Raw genomic sequence first — 18,001 nt, 5'->3', positions numbered from 1 at the left:
AGTGTTGTGTGACTGGCCACTTAGCCCAGCAAGGAGCAGAAACTGCTCTTAACCTGGTTACCATCACTGGTAGGTGAAGCCAGTGATGGTAACCAGGTTAAGAGATCTACTATCTGATGTTAATATGCTACGTAATCACAGGGCATAGGCATCTTCCACAAAAAAGGTAGTGATGTACCCTAAGCCTTGTGATGTGATGAATAAACAAATGTGGGTACATTCAATATTCATGTTATGACTTACAGCATGAACTTTAATCAGTCGCCACATAAGAGAAGCACACCTAACATGTAGGCAGTTCATGTTCACAATAATGAAGAATAATCTCTAGTGATCTTTTCTAGTAAAGACTGCCTAAACATGTAGGCAAGTTTCATAATAATAGTAGTAGTGGCATGTGAGGCAAGAAAGCAAGTGTAAGAGCTTATGCAGCATCATCCCAAAAAAAAAAAAAAAAAAAAAATTCACAGCATTCCCTCCAAATGCCTGTCCAGTTCCTCCTTAAATTTATTCAATCTATCAACTTCCACAACGAAAGATGGAAGTTTGTTCCAGCAATTAACCACCCGCTGGCTAAAGGCAAATTTCCGCACATCTATTCTACATCTGTCCTTTCTTAATTTGAATTTATGCCCCCTTAGGTTTGTAATCTGAACAAGTGGAAGGATCCCATCAAAATTCAGCATGCTCAACCCATTCAAGGCCTTATACACCTCAATCAGATCACCGCGCAGGTGCCTAGTCTGCAGCCACTGCAATTTGCAGAACTTAAGCCTCTCTTGGTAAGAGGATCCCTTCATTCCCCTCACCAATCTTGTTGCCCTTCTCTGTACACGCTCAAGCAAATCTACATCCTTCCTAAAATGGGGCCTCCAGACCTGTACGCAGTACTCAAGGCATGGCCCGACCATTGCCTTATACAGAGGGACAATCACTTCCTTTTCCCTGCTAGCAAAATTCCTATATATCATTGACAGAACCCCATGACCTGTCCTGGCAGCCTGTCTGCATTGCTCAGAAAACTTCATATCTGACTGCACAATTACTCCCAGGTCTTTTTCATTTTCTACCGCCTTAAGTGTAGTACCACACAGTTGGTACGTTTTTCTCTGGGGTTACTTCTACCCATATGCAGTACTTTGCATTTGTCAAGGTTAAACTTCAGTTGCCACTTCTTAGCCCATCTGCCCAAATTATCTAGATCCTGTTGCAGTAGCACACTGCCATTACTGTCATTAACAACCCTGCCAACCTTTGTATTATCTGCAAACTTCAACACTAAACCTGACATACCTTCATCAATATCATTGATAAATATATAAAACAACAGAGGACCCAACACCGAACCCTGTGGGACTCCACTAATAACATCAGTCCACGAAGAGCGGCACCCATTAATTACCACCCTCTGTCTTCTCCCACTCAACCATCCTTTTATCCATTGTAGCAACTTACCCTTAATACCATTCTGCTCCAATTTGTACAATAGTTTTCCATGCGCAACGGTATCAAAAACTTTCCTGAAATCCAAATATATGATATCAAAATTATTTTTTGCATCCAGTTCCTTTGTAACCACATCATAATATCCTATCAAATTTGTCAGACAAGACTTTCCCTTAACAAACCAATGATGTGTCTGAATTATTGCTGCAGTCTTGTCTAGATGATCCTGCAATGCATCTTTAACCTTCTTCTTCTTCTTTAATGCTGCCGAATGGCGTTTGCGACTTCGTTTTGATATTGTTCTCTGTCTAGCGCTGCATGTAGAATTTGTGCTGTTGTCATGTGAAGCCAGGTGTTGATGTTATCTAGCCATGCCATTTTCGGTCTGCCTGGGCATTTCTTGCCTTCGATCTTTCCCTCCAGGATGAGTGGTAGTAGGTGATATTTTTGTTGGTTCCTAGCGATGTGACCTAGGTATTTGCATTTCCTGCTGATGATGGTTTTGAGCAGGTCCCGTTCCGTGTGCATGTCCTGCAGGACCTGTGCGTTGGTTATCTTGGCTGTCCACGGAATTTTCAGCATTCTTCGGTAGAGCCACATTTCGAAGGCCTGGAGCTTTTTTGTAGTGGCTGATGTTAGAGTCCAGGTTTCTACACCGTAGAGCAGTATTGGCCAGATGTAGCATTTCAATGTGCGTAATTTGAGCATGATGTTCAAGCTTCTGTCGGTGAGGAGGGTTCTCCATTTGGTGAATGCCTGCCTGGCTTGTTCAATTCTGCTTTTGATTTCGGCCTCATGGTTCAGCTGGTCATCAATGAGTACTCCGAGATACTTGAAGCGGTGTATTTGCTCTAATTTTTCGTTGTTTAGTTTGATCGTGATTTTGCTTGCAGTCCTACTGACCTTCATCACCTTTGTTTTCTTTTTGTTGATTCGTAGCCCCCATGCTTGGCTTTCTATGTCCACTTCGTTCAAGATGGTCTGTAAATCTTGTTCAGAATCCGCTATTAGTGCTGTGTCATCGGCATATCTTAAGTTATTGATGTAGTGTCCGTTAACTTTTATGCCGATGTTCTTGTCAGCCAGTGTTTGGTCGAAGATCATTTCCGAATAGATGTTAAAAAGAATGGGAGATAATGGACAGCCTTGCCGGACGCCTTTTTTTATTGGAATTGGGTCTGTCAGGTCGTTGTCATAGCGAAGCCGGGCTGTTTGATTCCAGTAGAGAGTTGTAATAAAGTTGATATCATTGTTTTCAAGCCCAAGTTTTCTCAGTCGGTCAATTAGGCGGTCGTGGTCTACTGAATCGAAGGCTTTCTCGTAGTCAATAAAACATATATATACACGTCTTTTTGATGTTCATAGCACCTTTGTAGCAATATTTGTAAACAGAAAATTGCTTCTCTGGTGCCTAGTCCCCTGCAGAATCCGAACTGTGTGTTTCCTAGTGCACTTTCGCACTTACATCTTATCCTTTGCTGAATCACCTTGAGGAAGACTTTTAGCACCTGGCTCATTAGACTGATCGGCCTGAAGTCTTCGCATTTCCGGCTGGTAGACTTTTTTTGGTAGGGCCACAAAGATGGATTGAAACCATTCGGATGGAATGTCGTTGTTGTTGTAGATTTGACTGAACCATTTCGTTAGTTGTTGGATGTTGCTGTAGTCTAGTTGTTTCAGCAGTTCCACATGAATCTGATCAGGTCCACAGGCCTTGCCTGGCTTTGTTATTCGGATGGCATGTTCCACTTCAGATGTTAATATGTGGAGATTGTCTTCCTGTGTTTGTTGTTGCGTTTCTGCAGGTTTTCTGTTGGTGCCAAACAGATTGTATATATAGCTCTTCCAGGTGTCGAGTTTGGCTTGTTTGCTTAGTATAGGTTGATTGTTGTCCGTATATAAACTTGGGATAGGAGCCGGTTTGTAGATGTTTCCAGCGTCTTTAAGCTTCTTGTGCAGGTTATAGTTGTCATTTTTCTTGATTAGGTCTTCGATCTTTAACCAGTGACTCCATTATTTTACCTGGAACCGAAGTTAAACTAACTGCTCTGTAATTACTCGTGTCACCCTTCGATCCCCCTATGTGAATTGGGGATACATTTGCACATCTCCAGTCCGTGGGAACCTCCCCTGAGTCCAAGGATGCTCTCATAATTATGGCTAAGGGTTTACTTAGTTGCTTTGCCACCTCCTTTAATATAACTGGATAGATCCCATCCACCCCAGGTGCTTTTCTTATGTTTAACTTCAACAATTTCTCCTCCACTTTGCTCTCAGTTATTACAAAATGATTATGTATCCTGCTACAATTTGATATCCTTCTGCCATTTTCAAATCTTAATAATTTCTCATGTGTGAATGTGGATGCAAAATACTCATTCAGTTTGTTTGCTATCTGAGCAGGATCATCAAGAGTCGAACCATCAATGTCAAGTGGACCAATCAGATTCATCCCCTTCCTTTTAGAGTTTATATAAGTAAAGAAATCCTTGCTGTTTTTCTTAGCATCTTTTGCCAAGGATTTCTCGTAATCTGCCTTCGCCTGCCTAACCTCCTTTGTCACCTGATTACAGACTAGCTTATATCTGCCATAGGCTTCTGAGTCGCTTGATAATGTATATGCATCCCATGCATTTTTCTTCTCTGTTACAAGTCTCATTAGTTCATTTGATAACCATTTAGGCCTAAACCTAGAACAATATTTCTTAATAGGTATGAAACTTTTAGTAGCACCCACATCAGTACACTGTGATCACTGCCACCTAGTGGTTCTTTTATCTGCAAATTCTTAATACACGAATGATCACTGCTGATAACCAGATCAAGAGTATTACTCTCTCTGGTTGCCTCCCGAACATGCTGCTGCAGAACACAATCATCCAATAAATCCACAAAAGTCTGACTAGTGTGTGAGTGAGTGAGTGATGGGGGTTTAATGGCACACGAGCTGCTGGGCTATAGTGCGCCTTACTGTGTGAGTGACCAACCCACAAGTTCCAGTCAATATCTATCTGGGAAGTTAAAATCCCCCATCAAAATTCCCCCATAATGAAAGTTTATACACAAATGTAGTTTTAATAGGGACCATATCAACTGGCCAAAGTACACCAAAGGTTCAAAGAGTGAAACAATGTCCTCCTACATGTTAAAATTTCAATGAAAACAAGTTGACTTACAATCCTTCCTAGACATCATCACTTTCACAATCTCATTCTTAAAATGGATTGGGTAAATTCAATGATGATGGCATTCTAGGGACAAATTTAAAAAGGACAGCTGTAGATGTTACTTTTAGATATGTTATAACTAACAGATGTTGCTTTTTTTTTTTTTTTTTTTTTTTTTTTTTTTAAAAAGCTACTTACTCAGTACAAATCTCAAATCCACCTTACCAGTGAATAGTGTTCTACCACTGAATAGGTTATGGGCCCACACATTTGGGCAATAATCTCTCTCTTTTAGAAGAACTCATTCAAAAGAGGGCAGTTAAGTTGCTGTTTTGAATGTTGCCCATGGAAGTATCTACTTTTCTGTAGACGCTTCCATGGGCAACATTCTTTTATAATTCTCTCTTTCTCTTTCAAACCAGTTCGAACATGTGCTACAACCAGTCAACATTCATTTACTGTCCTACTTCAAACTCACAGAACCAACTTTTCTTCTTCCTCGCTTATCCCTTAAACTTCTATTTTCTGGAACCCCTCCCTTCACACATTTGCTGAAAATTACAATCTACAGAAATTCAAGACTACTATCAACAAGTATCTTCTTTCATTTTCTCAACCTTCAATCCATGCATAGTACTAAGTTCTATAGGTTCTTTTGGATTTCCATTACAATAAATAAATAAAAAATTTGCTTTCAGCCAGAGTAATTGATTGTTGAAACAAACTATCATTTGGTGTTGTGGAAGTGTGTAGTTTGAATAAATTAAAGTTATGCAGATAAGGGGAGTAGTGTTTTTCTTTTGGCAGATACTGCTGTAAAAGCTTGCTTCCTTGCATCACTTGCCAATACTACAACTGTTAATTGTTAACAAGAGAGAGAGAGAGAGAGAGAGAGAGAGACTGCTTCTACAGGGATGGGATACACTTAATTAGAAAGGGTGCAAGAATATTTGCCAATGCTATTGAGGCAGTGTTAGTTGGGCAGGAAAACTGCTAGCTTGGGGGGATATATGGACTAATAGATTAACAGCAGCCACTGGCAGAGGTGAAAGTGATTCTTGCACTGCTCCTATTGGAATGATAAGCAGCCTGGAAAATAAGATGCAGGATATTTCAGAGACTGCTGGCAATCATTGGGGTAAAAGTAAACACATGGGTTGTGTTAGGGTGCTAAGAAAAAGAACAGGTGCATGTATACTTGCGTGTATACCAATGCTAGGAGTTTAGTAAATAAATTTGATGAATTTGAGGTATTGCTCAAAACATCAAAGGCAGATATTGTTGGGACATCAGAGACGTGGTGTCACACAGATATAAGGAATGCAGAAATGGAATTTGGAGGGTACAATGTGTATAGGAAGGGAGGAGTTATGCTATTAGTTAAGAAACACACAAAATCCAAGGAAGTACAGCCAGTCGACATGGGTGGATAGAGAAGTGTCAAGCCAGTTTGGTGTGATATAAGCACTGGGAAAGTAAAATTGAAATTAGGAGAGTGTTATAGCCTAATCACTCTGATGATTATAATAAACAACTGTACAGAGAAATAGAGTGGGCTAGTACATAAGATTGTCTTATAATGGGGGATTTTAATTTCCCAGATATTGACTGGAATTTGTGGGTTGGTCACTCACATGCTAGCAAGGCTTTTGTGGATTTATTGGATGATTGTTTTCTACAGCAGCACGTTCGGGAGGCAACTAGAGGAAGTAATACCCTTGCTCTGATTATCAGTAGTGATTCATCATGCATTAAGAATCTGCAGATACACTAGGTGGCAGTGATCACAGTGTGCTGAAGTGGGATTTACTCAAAGAGGTAACTACCATCAATGGTAAAGGAAAGGGTTTTTGCTTTTGTAAAGGTGACTACGGCGGTCTGAGACAGTATTTAAATTCTATACTGTGGAACCAACTGAATGATGTTACTAACAGCAAATTCAAAATGGGAAGCATTCAAAGAATTAATTTTGGAAGCTACTAGGCTTGCATACCAACTAAGAAATATTGTTCAAGATTTAGGCCTAAATGGATGTCAGATGAACTAATTAGACATGTGGCAGAGAAGAAAAATGCACGGGATACATATAAATTAATAGGCGACACGGAGGCCTATGATAGATATAAGCTGATCTGTAACCATGTCACAAAGGAGGTTAGGCAGGCAAAGGCAGATTATGGCAAAGGATGCAAAGAAAAACAGCAAAGAGTTCTTTACTTATGTAAACTCTAGAAGGAAGGGAATGAATCAGATTGGTAGACTTGATATAGATGGTTTAACTGTTGATGATTACTAACAAACTAAATGAGTATTTTTCATCTACATTCACACATGAGGAGTTTTTCAGGGAAGGTAATGCCAGAGGTGTATTAAACTCTGGCAGTGAACTACATGATTTTGTAATAACTGAGAGCAAAGTGGAGGAGAAATTGTTGAAGATAAACATAAAGGCACCTGGGGTGGATGGAATCTATCCAGTTATATTAAAGGAGGCAGCAAAGAAAGAAAACAAACCCTTAGCCATAATTATGAGAGCTTTCTTGGACTCAGGGGAGGTTCCGGAAATGTGCAAATGTGACCTCAATTCAAATTGAGGTCACATTTGTACAAATACATGATTGTACAGAACCATTAAGGAGGATCAAAGGGTGACACAAGTAATTACAGACCTGTTAGTTTATGTTCTGCTCGAGGGAAATTAATGGAGGCACTGGTTAAAGAAACACTGCAGGTCATCTAGACAAGACTTCAGGTATAGCTTGGACACAGCATGGGTTTGTTAAGGGGAAGCCTTGTCTGACCAATTTGATTGGATACTATGATGTGGTCACAAAGGAACTGAATGCAAAGAATAATTTTTATATCATATATTTGGATCTTAGAAAGTCTTTTGATACTGTTGCAAATGGAAGACTGTTGAACAAATTGGAGCAGTGTGGCATTGGAAGCAAATTGCTGTTATGGATAAAGAGATGGTTGAGTGGGAGAAGACAGGTGTTAATCAGTGGACTGCTCTTCGTGTACTAATGTTATTAGTGGAGTCCCACAGGGTTCAGTGTTGGGTCCATTGTTGTTCTCTGTGTTTATTAATGATGGTATATCAGATTTAATGTCTAATTTTGCAGACTATACAAAGGTTGGCAGGGTTGTTAATGACACTAATGAGAGTACATTACTGCAACTGGATCTAGAAAATTTTGAGTTTTTTTTTTTTTTTTTTGGTAGTTGTTGGTGCATCGACTTCTGTGGCCATAGTGCACCGCCCAAGGTTTTTTGCAGTACTTTGATTCAAGCCCGAGGCGGAATTCGAACCCGCGACCTTTGGGTTGCCAGGCAGGCACTTTATCCACCCGGCTAGAAAAGTTGAGCAGATGGGCTGAGAGGTGACAACTGAAGTTTAACATTGACAAAAGTAAAGTACTACATATGGGAAGCAGTAACCCCAGAGTAACGTATCAAGTGTGTGGTACTACACTGATGGTGGTAAAGAATGAAAAGGACTTGGGGGTAATTGTGCAGAACGAGTACAAAGAAGGGCAACAAGATTGATGAGGGGAACAAAGGGGTGCTGTTACGAAGAAAGGCTTAAATTTTGCAGGGGACGGAGACTAGGCACTGACAAGGTGATTTGATTGAGGTGTATAAAGTCTTGAATGGTTTTAGCATACTCGATGCTGATGAGATTCTTCCTCTTGCTCAGAATAATCACCTGAGAGGGCATAAGTTCAAATTGAGGGAAGACAGTTGTAGGATAGATGTGCGGAAGTTTGCCTCTAGCCAGCGGGTGGGTTGATTGCTGGAACAAACTTCCATCTATTGTAGAAGTTGATAGCTTAAATAGATTCAAGGCAGAACTAAACAAACATTTGGAGCGAGTTGATGGGTAAATGAGAAGGTTTTTCTTTTTTGGCTGATGCTGTTTAAGCTTGATTCTTGCATCATATGCCTTTACTAATGCTAATAAGAATTTTGTTATGCCAAAATATTAAAAAATCATGCTTTGAGGGCATAGCTATGCTCTGAAAGCACATTTACTAATATTGACTTACACATGGATCAATACATTTTCTGACTACCTGAGGCCCATAACTAGGGTTTGACTTATGTTCAAAGTCAAATTGTACTGAATATCTATGGTATATTTAACTTCAAAAAAAATTTAACTTTTAAGTCTAATTTGCTTATTCTAAATGACAACATATTCTGAGAGAGGAATATGTTTGGTAGTTTGTTGGTTTCTGTTTATCTGGAGCAAAAGCAACAGGCTACAGTGCTCCACGGCCACAGGAATATGTAACATATAGTTTATGATCTGATTGTACAGAACCATTAATTAATATTTTACTTCTATACAATGAAGCTTTGTTTCCTTCTGATTACTGCTGACCAACATATAATTATGCCATCTGAGAAACACCTTAGAACTTTTTTTTTTTTTTTGCATTGATTTTAGGACAATCAAAGGTGTTCTATGTCACTCACTCAAAGTACCAGTCAAGATAACTCATCTTGTATTTGCACTTCCCTTTAATTTTTTAACCTACTTATGTTATCTATTTATTTTATTTTAGTGAAACATCACTTTGGCAACTTACTTGTGATTGAGTTTGTTGGTTCTAAATTTTGACAAACAGTGCCCAAAAAAATAACATAAAAAAAAAAAAAAAAAACAGGAATAAAATAATATAATTAATAAAGTTAATAATTAAGTTAAAATGCATAGAAAAAAAAAACAAAACAAAAAAGTAGACAGTCAAGCATCTGATGAGTTCTTGGTTTATCTGTGCTCCATTTTAATGTTTACTTTTGACTAAATCAGTCAAAATAATTAAGCATAAAGGCTTAATTGTCGGTACTCACCTCAATTGATCTGCTCTGTTACATGATGTTAAGGTGGAATAGGATTAAAACTAATTTAGAATATAGATTATTAAGATTCTTAGAAAAGCTTATTATCTTAGCAAAGATTAAAGATTAAAAATTCTTTTAAAAATAATAAATAAGGATGAAAATATTAAAGATTTGTGGTTAAGATTTTCCTAGGGAAGAAAGAAGTGCACCATCTTATTCCAGGTTGTCATATTTATGAAATATGACACAACAATATGTCGTAACGAGAGACTTTCGTATAAACGTCTTCGGTTGGCAATGATGGGTAAAAGGAGAACTATGTATTTAAAGCGTTCTGATTTCTCTTGATGCATTTCAAAACATGTAGAAACTTCACATATGTCAGGTTCCAGACCGGTGAAAGATTTGTCGAGAGTTTTGTATTCAAAATATTAAAATTAATGTTAGCATTAGTAAAGGCGTATGATGCAAGAAAGCAAGTTTATGCAGCATCGGCCAAAAAAAAAAAAAAAAAAAAACTGCTCCTATTTCACCTCTCCATTTGTTCCAAATACCTATCCAGCTCAACCTTAAATTTATTTAGGCTATCAACTTCCACAACAAAAGATGGAAGTCTGTTCCACCAACCAACTACCTGCTGGCTAAAGGCGAACTTCCACACATCTGTCTTTCCTCAATTTGAATTTATGTCCTCTCAGGTGAATATTCTGAGCAAGAGGAAGTATCCCATCAGCAATTGAGCATGCTCAAACCATTCAAGGTTTTATACACCTCAATCAGATCACCTAGCATGTGCCTAGTCCCCAGAAACTGTAATCTGCAAAAGTCAAGCCTTTCTTTGTAAGAGCAACCCTTCGTTCCATTCACTAATCTTGTTGCCCTTCTCTGTACTCATTCCAACAGCTCTACATCCTTCTTAAAATGAGGCCTCCAGACCTGTATACAGTACTCAAGGTGTGGCCTGACCATTGCCTTATACAAAGGGATAATCACCTCCTTATCCCTGCTAAAAAAATCCTGTATATCATTGAAAAGATCCCATGAGCTACTCTTGCAGACCGTCTGCACTGCTCAGAAAACTTCATATCTGCCTGCACAATTACCTCCAGGTCCTTTTCATTCTCTACCACTGTCAGTGTAGTACCACAGAGTTGATACGTTACTCTGGGGTTACTGCTTCCCATATGTTGTACTTTACATTTGTCAATGTTAAACTTCATTTGCCACCTCTCAGCCCATCTGCTCAACTTTTCTAGATCCTGTTGTAGCAGCGTACTGTCATTAGTGTCCTTAACAACCCCGTCAACCTTCATATCATCTGCAAACTTGGACATACTCCACTAATAACATTAGTCCACAATGAGCATGTCCACTGATTACCACACTCTGTCTTCTCCCACTCAACCATCCTTTTATCCATAGCAGCAATTTGCCTCCAATTTGTTATGGCAACACCATTCTATAACGAGTGCCTCATATTGAAAAATTTTATAATGATTTTAAATTAATAATAGGAACAGCTGAATCAATTTGGAGATTATGGTTATGGAAGTGAACGTGTTGACTGAGTTCAGTGCTGGCATGATCAGTTTTGAAACTATTAAAATAGTAAGTGCGTGTGTTGGAGATTTTTACTGTACCATATTTTGCAGTGGTGCTTCCGATATAGCATATGTTGCATCCTGGTTGACACTTAATTAAATAAACGATTCTGCTGAGAAAAAGCAGAGTCATTTATTTATAGGGTAACTGTGTGTTTCTTTGTAAGCAATGAACATAGACCCTAATTTATTATATGAAGAAACCGTTAAGGTTATATTGGTGTTGGCAAATACTTTATGAAGTTGTCGAGCAAGTCTACAATGGTAAGGGAGGATGATACGTGTATTTTGTTTATGAATAAATATACGTATCGTCTCCCTTACCATTGTAGACTTGCTCGACAACTTCATAAGGTATTTGCGAACACCGATATAACCTTAACGCTTTCTTCGTATGATAAATTAGGGCCTATGTTCAATGAAACATAGACAAACACACAGTTACTTTATATGCAACATCAACAATGTCGTTTATTTAATTAATTATCAACCAGGATGCAACGCATGCTTATCTGGACCAAACTGCAAAATACGGTACAATAAAAACCTCCAACACAAGTGCTTATTACCATTTTAATAGTTTCAAAACTGATCACGCCAGCACTGAACTCACTCAACACGTTCACTTCCATAACCATAATACCCAAATTGATTCAGCTGTTTCTATTACTAATTTAAAATCCAGTTACAAAATTTTTCAATGCAAGGCACTCTTTATAGAATGGTGTCGCCACAACACTAATTTTAATGTTCTGAATACAAAACTCCCGACAAATCTTTCACCGGTGTGGAACCTGACACGAGGTTCCCACGTGTTTTGAAATGCATCAAGGGAAATCAGGACTCTTTAAATACATAGTTCTCCTTTTACCCATCACTGCCAACTGAAGACGTTTATACAAAAGTCACTTGTTACGACTATTGGCCCCATCTAACTTTCATGTTAATATTTCACATATATGACAACTTGGAATAAGATGGTGCACTTCTTCACTGGGCAAATCTTAACCACAGATCTTTTAATATTTTCATCCTTAATTATTATTTTAAAAGAATTTTTAATTTTTAATCTATATTCTAAATTAGTTTTAATCTTATTCCACCTTAACATCATGTAACAGAGCAAATCAACTGAGGGGAGTACAGACAATTAAGCCTTTATGCTATCACCCCCATTTAGTCTAATTCATATATGGTACTTTACGACGTTCTATTAATCACTTAAGTGTTTACTTTTGAGTATTTGTGCTTTGTTAGATTTAATCTGAAAAGCAGAAAAATTCGAAACTGACATTCTACAGATGCTAAGGCTGCTAGATTGAGGAAATGTGGTTCTTCAGGACAACATTAACTCTCCCTCCCACACACACTCCCCACTCCAGCTGACTATCTGATTGCATTCTAAGCACCATGCTAGTTGTGACTGTCACTGAAGGGAGGTTATTCTAAGAAACAAACACTTCCCAAAAATCTCACATGTGATTTGATTGAAGTCACATTTAAGATTTCTGTTGAGAATACTCTGTGCAAAAATCCTGAATTGTCAAAGAGAAGAAAGCCACATTAACAATTCCTCTCTCACACATGTCAATTTCATTTCCAATCAATAAAAGGTTTTTCCCTACTTTAGAACTGCATCTGTAATTCTTACAGATTTTTCTTAAAACAACTAGAATGAATGAGTAACGAAGCAGAATTCATATACGATTCAACTCGAATATGGGCATGCCAATTTCCCTTCCTCTTCTTTCTTTATTTATTTATTTTCACTCTTTTCATTTCTTGGCACAATTCTTTCTTTGTATGCATTTCCTAAAAATTACAGCATACAGAAATCCAAATATGACAAGCTTGTTCCATCTTCCCACTTCACTGTGCTGATGGATTTCTAATTTACAATTTTTAAGATCATTTTTATTTTAATTATTTCTATTTACTTCAAATGTAAACAAAATACAATACCCAAGTAATAAATGTATACCTTTGCAGAAGCATCACAAGCTCCAGAAACAAATGTCCTCATGTCTGGAGAAAGAGAAAGGGACATTACATCTCCAGTATGGCCTGTGAAAGAAGTACACTGCTGCCCTGTCTCTATATCCCACAAAGCACTAAAACAAAAAAAAAAAAAAAAAAAAAATTGCATATCAAAATTAAGATGCATGTAAATGTCATACAAGAAATCAGTTTCCAATAAAAACCAATAAGCCTACTATGACGGGTGCTTTTAGCATGAAACACAGAAGGATCAAGTCCTACCAAGAAGGATCAAATCCTTCCAAGAGATGATGGTCAAACCATTTTCATTATTTTAATGATATCAAAATATACCCTTTACGTTATTCAAATTAAAAGAGCATTACTATTATTACAAGAGGATGGTAGGGGTAAAAAGCTTTGTAACTCTGGTATAAATAAGGCAGTTACAAATGTTTAAATACATGAATAATATAGTTACACTTCTGTATGTTATATGCAAAAGAAATTTTTCAACCATAGTATTCAATGAATACTTTTATTTTATATTTCTGTAGGTAATACAGTAATAATAATTACTCTATTACATAAAGAAATTCCTTCTACAGATCACACTCACATACATCGATGAGCCAAAACATTATAAGCAGCGAGTTGTTATGCAAATCGAAGCAACTGCAGGTGGAATACGGTGCGTGCACGGGTCGGGACATGGTATAAAAAACACCTGATACTGAGCTCCGTTAATCAGTGTTACTCTTGTTCTTCAGATGGGAAAGGCAGTGGACAAGCGGGTTTGACAAAGGCCAAATTGTAATGGCCACACGACTGGGTCAGAGCATATCTGAAACGGCATGGCTGGTGGGATGCTCACTGTCAGCCGTGGTTAGTACGAGTGGTCCGAGGGGGGGGGAACCACAAACTGCTGGCGAGGTGTTGGACAACCACGGCTTATCGATGCTCGAGATGAGCTCTCCTGGATGGTACGTAGCAACAGAAGGGCAACTGTGGTGCAACTCACCGGTAATTGGAATGCTGGTGATGAGTGTAATGTGTCACAACACACAATACATCGAACCCTGCTGAAAATGGGGCTGTGTAGTCGCAGGTCGCTCCGAATGCCCATGCTAACCACGGTTCACCGGCGACAGTGCCTACAATGGGCACGCGAGCATTGAAACTGGACTCTGAGTGATTGGAAGAAGGTCATCTGGTCTGATGAATCACGTTTCCTGTTGCACCACGTGGACGGTCAGGTACATATGCGTTGTTTACCTGGGGAAGTGATGGCACCTGGATGCACTGTGGGATAAAAACAAACCAGTGACGGTGGTGTCATGCTTTGCATGATGTTCTGCTGGCATACCCTGGGTCCGATCATCCATGTTCCGGGCACTCTGATGTCTACCACCTACCTAAACATCATTGCTGACCAGGTACACCCTTTCATGGCAACGGGCTTCCCCTCTGGCAGTGCCATCTTTCAGCAGGATAATGCGCCATGCCACACTGCCCAGATTGTTCAAGACTGGTTCGCAGAACATGAGGAAGACTTCCAGGTATTTCCCTGGCCTCAAAATTCCTCAGACATCAATCCTATCGAGCATCTGTGGTTTGTTTTGGAACAGCAACTCCGATCTGCGGCGTCTCAACCATGGAACTTACAGGAGTTAAAGGATCTGCTGGATACGTGTTGGTACCAGATAGTAGTGTCCATGCCTCGCCAGGTATGAGCCGTTTTGGCTGCATATGGAGGATCAACATCATATTAGGTAGGTGGTTATAATGTTTTGGCTCATCGGTGTATACAATCATATCCACAGATCTACAACTATCTAGATCTATCATCATAGTTTTGTGTCTGGAAGGAAACAATTTCATCAATGAATGTTTATAAGAAAGCACTCCTCATTATACCACAATAGCCAGGTGATACAATAAATTTAAGTGTCATTAGAAACCTACTCAAAATGATCCAAGGTGCGGAAGACCATCTGTAAATGCTGACAACTGCAGCTGTATTATTGTTGTTATTTGGTTTTTTTAGGAGCATTAGCAACTAAGGCCATATTGCTCGGGGGGGATATGCGGTGGTCATTCCCTGACCTTTCCACATCCTCCGTATTTGGTGGTCGGGCTAGAACCCCGGTCTAATCAAGAAGCGTGTGCTATGCACTGCTGCTCCTGCCCACCTGACTACGGAGGCGCCACTGCAGCTGTAAAAAAAAAAAAAAAAAAATTAAGTATGTGTGATGGATGTTAAAAGTTTCATGGTATGTTAGAGAAGTTATTTATCTATTGATAATGTTGGGAAAAAAATCATTCATGAGCATCAACAAATTCCTAAAGTGGCTGCATGATGGATACCATGAAACTACTTTACATGATTAACATTGTTAACCTTTTGACCTAAAAAAAAAAAAAAAATTATTTGGGGAACTCAAAAAATGAGGGGAGCCAGCACCATATTCATCACTTATTGAATCTTGTAATCTCAAGCTTCATTTAAATTCTATACTAATAATTATGGCAAAAACTTGATTTTCATTTTTGAAGCTTATCTCTTCCAAACTCTTAATTTAATTAGAGGGCATCACTTTTAATTAAATTAAATTATTATCCTGGAAGTGATTATCCTGTTGTATAAGGCAAGGGTAATGCATTTTCAGTATCACATATAGATCTGGAAGCCCTATTTTAGTAAGGATGTATATCTATTGGAACTGGTGTAGAGAAGAGCAACAAGATTAGTGGAGACACAAAAGTGTACTCTTACAAAGAAAAATTCAGTTCTGTAAATTGCAGCACCTGTAACTAAGCACCTATGAAGTTTAAGAGTTAAATGTTGAAGGCGTTAAATGGATTGAGTACACCAAATGCTGATGGCATTCTTGCTCTTTCTCAGACACACATAAAGGGAGATATACTGAAAAAGAATGGATGCAGGAGAGATTTGAGAAAATTTTCTTTCAGCTGGAGAGTAACTGATTGTTGGAACAAACTTCCATCTGGTGTTGTGTAAGTCAGTAGTTTGAACAAATTTAAGGAAGAATTAAATAAATTGTTAGAGGGGATATACAGATAAAGTGGATAGTGTTTTTTTGTTTTTTTTTTGCTAATGCTGTGTAAGATTATTTTCTTGCATCATATCCTTGGTAATGCATTTAAAACACATTCTTCAATTCTGCCTAAATAAATTTCTGTGAAATGGGATGAAGTTGCCAATTGGCAATCCAAAAATCTCATCAAAATCCTTATTTTTAAATTGAAACCTTTTACTCGAACTATTTAAAGATACACCCTGCCCCCCCCCATGGGCAGGAAAATCAGAATTTTAGCCCTCTTGCAGAAATTTATTCAGGTATGACCACCTGAATAAATTCTACTCCTTTATGGGAAAGGGGATTAAAATGTATGTGAGATTTATTTTATATGAACTTTTTTACTCAGAATAATCGATACTATTATCTCCCAAAATATTTACTATTCCTCATAAATCACCCTGTATATGATATTTGCAAATGGAGTAAAGTTTCCTCTCACGTTCACAAAAGGGATTAAGTCAGCATTCAAAACAAAGTGGACGTGCACTAGAAATAAAAAATGCTGTTATAATTTACATAGGGCTATGACAGTTATATTTGGAATGGTTTGAAATGTTGGCTATATGGTATTACAAAGAAAATTCGGAGCACATTTTAAATGCAAAATTCCCAAAAGACCATTTGGCAACTGTGACTACTAAATGCCGACCGGGAAATGTAATTACAAATTACATTTCCCAAACTAAATACTGTGTCATTTGTCACACATCTATGCAAGTACAAATAACTGTAATCTACTACATGTAAAGACTCTTATTCGCTCTGTTAGTTTTATGCACTAGCTGAGGAGGAAAGATTCCAAAAACTTATCCAGTTTCTAGTGTGTGTGTGTGTGTGTGTGTGTGTGTGTGTGTGTGTGTGTGTGTGTGTGTGTGTGTGTGTGTGTGTGTGTGTGTGTGTGTGTGTTTGTGTTTGTGTTTAATTTGATGATCTGTTGGGCATTTGTATACTTTAGAATACCACATGAAGAGTTTTTAAATATATCCACATGTCTTTTAACTGATGTTTTCTTGTTAAATTAAGCATTTGGAAGAAGTATGTTTTGAAAATGAAAATAAGATTTCCACATAATTATTAGTACAAAATGATGACAAAAAACTGCTTTGATGAAACTTACCAGGTCATATCTCCTGAACTTGTAACAATTTGATTATCATCCAGAAACCGGCAACAAGAAAGATAGCCAGTATGGCCAGGTAATTCTCTGCTTACACGTACATTGCCTTCTCTAGTTTTGAGACTATAGATTGAACAAATATTATCCAAACCGCCACAAGCAACATAACTTCCTGATGGTGCATAGGCACATGTCATTACCCAGCTAGAACGAAGTGGAATTGCATGCACCTGAAACAAAAATAATACTTATTGAAACATACTGGAACTTTACTGGATGCTACATTTAACCAATTAAGCAAGTCCATTCTCTTGAAAGCTGAACTGATATATAAAATTATTCAAACAGAGTTTAAATTAAGTTCAATCTGCTGAGTTTTCTGCATTTTCTATCCATTTTTTTTATTGATTATAAATAGTACAAGCAATATAAAAATTGATTTATGGGAATTTAAAAAAACATACGTATCAGCAGAAAATGTCTTCTAGTCTAATTTTTAACACCAGAACCTAATAATGTTTCTATATTTGGACAATCTAAATAAAAGCAGAAATATATATATATAAAAATAAATAAACCATAAAAATTTTATTTCCTTAAAATTAGTATTATTGTTGTCAAACTCTGAGTTGGCAATAAAATCTCTACACAGTTTATTTGTGCTTATTATTATCTGAACTTGAAGGTCTTCCCCCCACCAAGTGACCTGATCTGACTTGTTCTTGGCCAACATTTATA

At 37.9% G+C, this 18,001-nt stretch overlaps 1 protein-coding gene across 1 annotated transcript in view; it reads right to left on the bottom strand.

Moving 5' to 3' along the window:
* The window catches only part of LOC150085179 (guanine nucleotide-binding protein G(I)/G(S)/G(T) subunit beta-1-like), a 121,988-nt gene that overhangs the window by 24,969 nt on the left and 79,018 nt on the right, over positions 1–18,001 (bottom strand). The window contains exons 5-6 of the mRNA XM_090373917.1: positions 17,264–17,493; positions 13,047–13,176 (exon numbers count right to left, since the gene is read on the bottom strand). Of these exons, the coding sequence (XP_090230043.1) occupies positions 13,047–13,176; positions 17,264–17,493 (360 nt within the window). The remainder of the gene's footprint in view (positions 1–13,046; positions 13,177–17,263; positions 17,494–18,001) is intronic.

This window comes from Mastigoproctus giganteus, chromosome 5 (genome assembly GCF_048544385.1).
Source record: "Mastigoproctus giganteus isolate SK-2022 chromosome 5, ASM4854438v1, whole genome shotgun sequence".
NCBI lineage: Eukaryota > Metazoa > Arthropoda > Arachnida > Uropygi > Thelyphonidae > Mastigoproctus > Mastigoproctus giganteus.
Note: the sequence above shows the minus strand (reverse complement) of the source record. Positions and strands in the feature narration are given on the sequence as shown.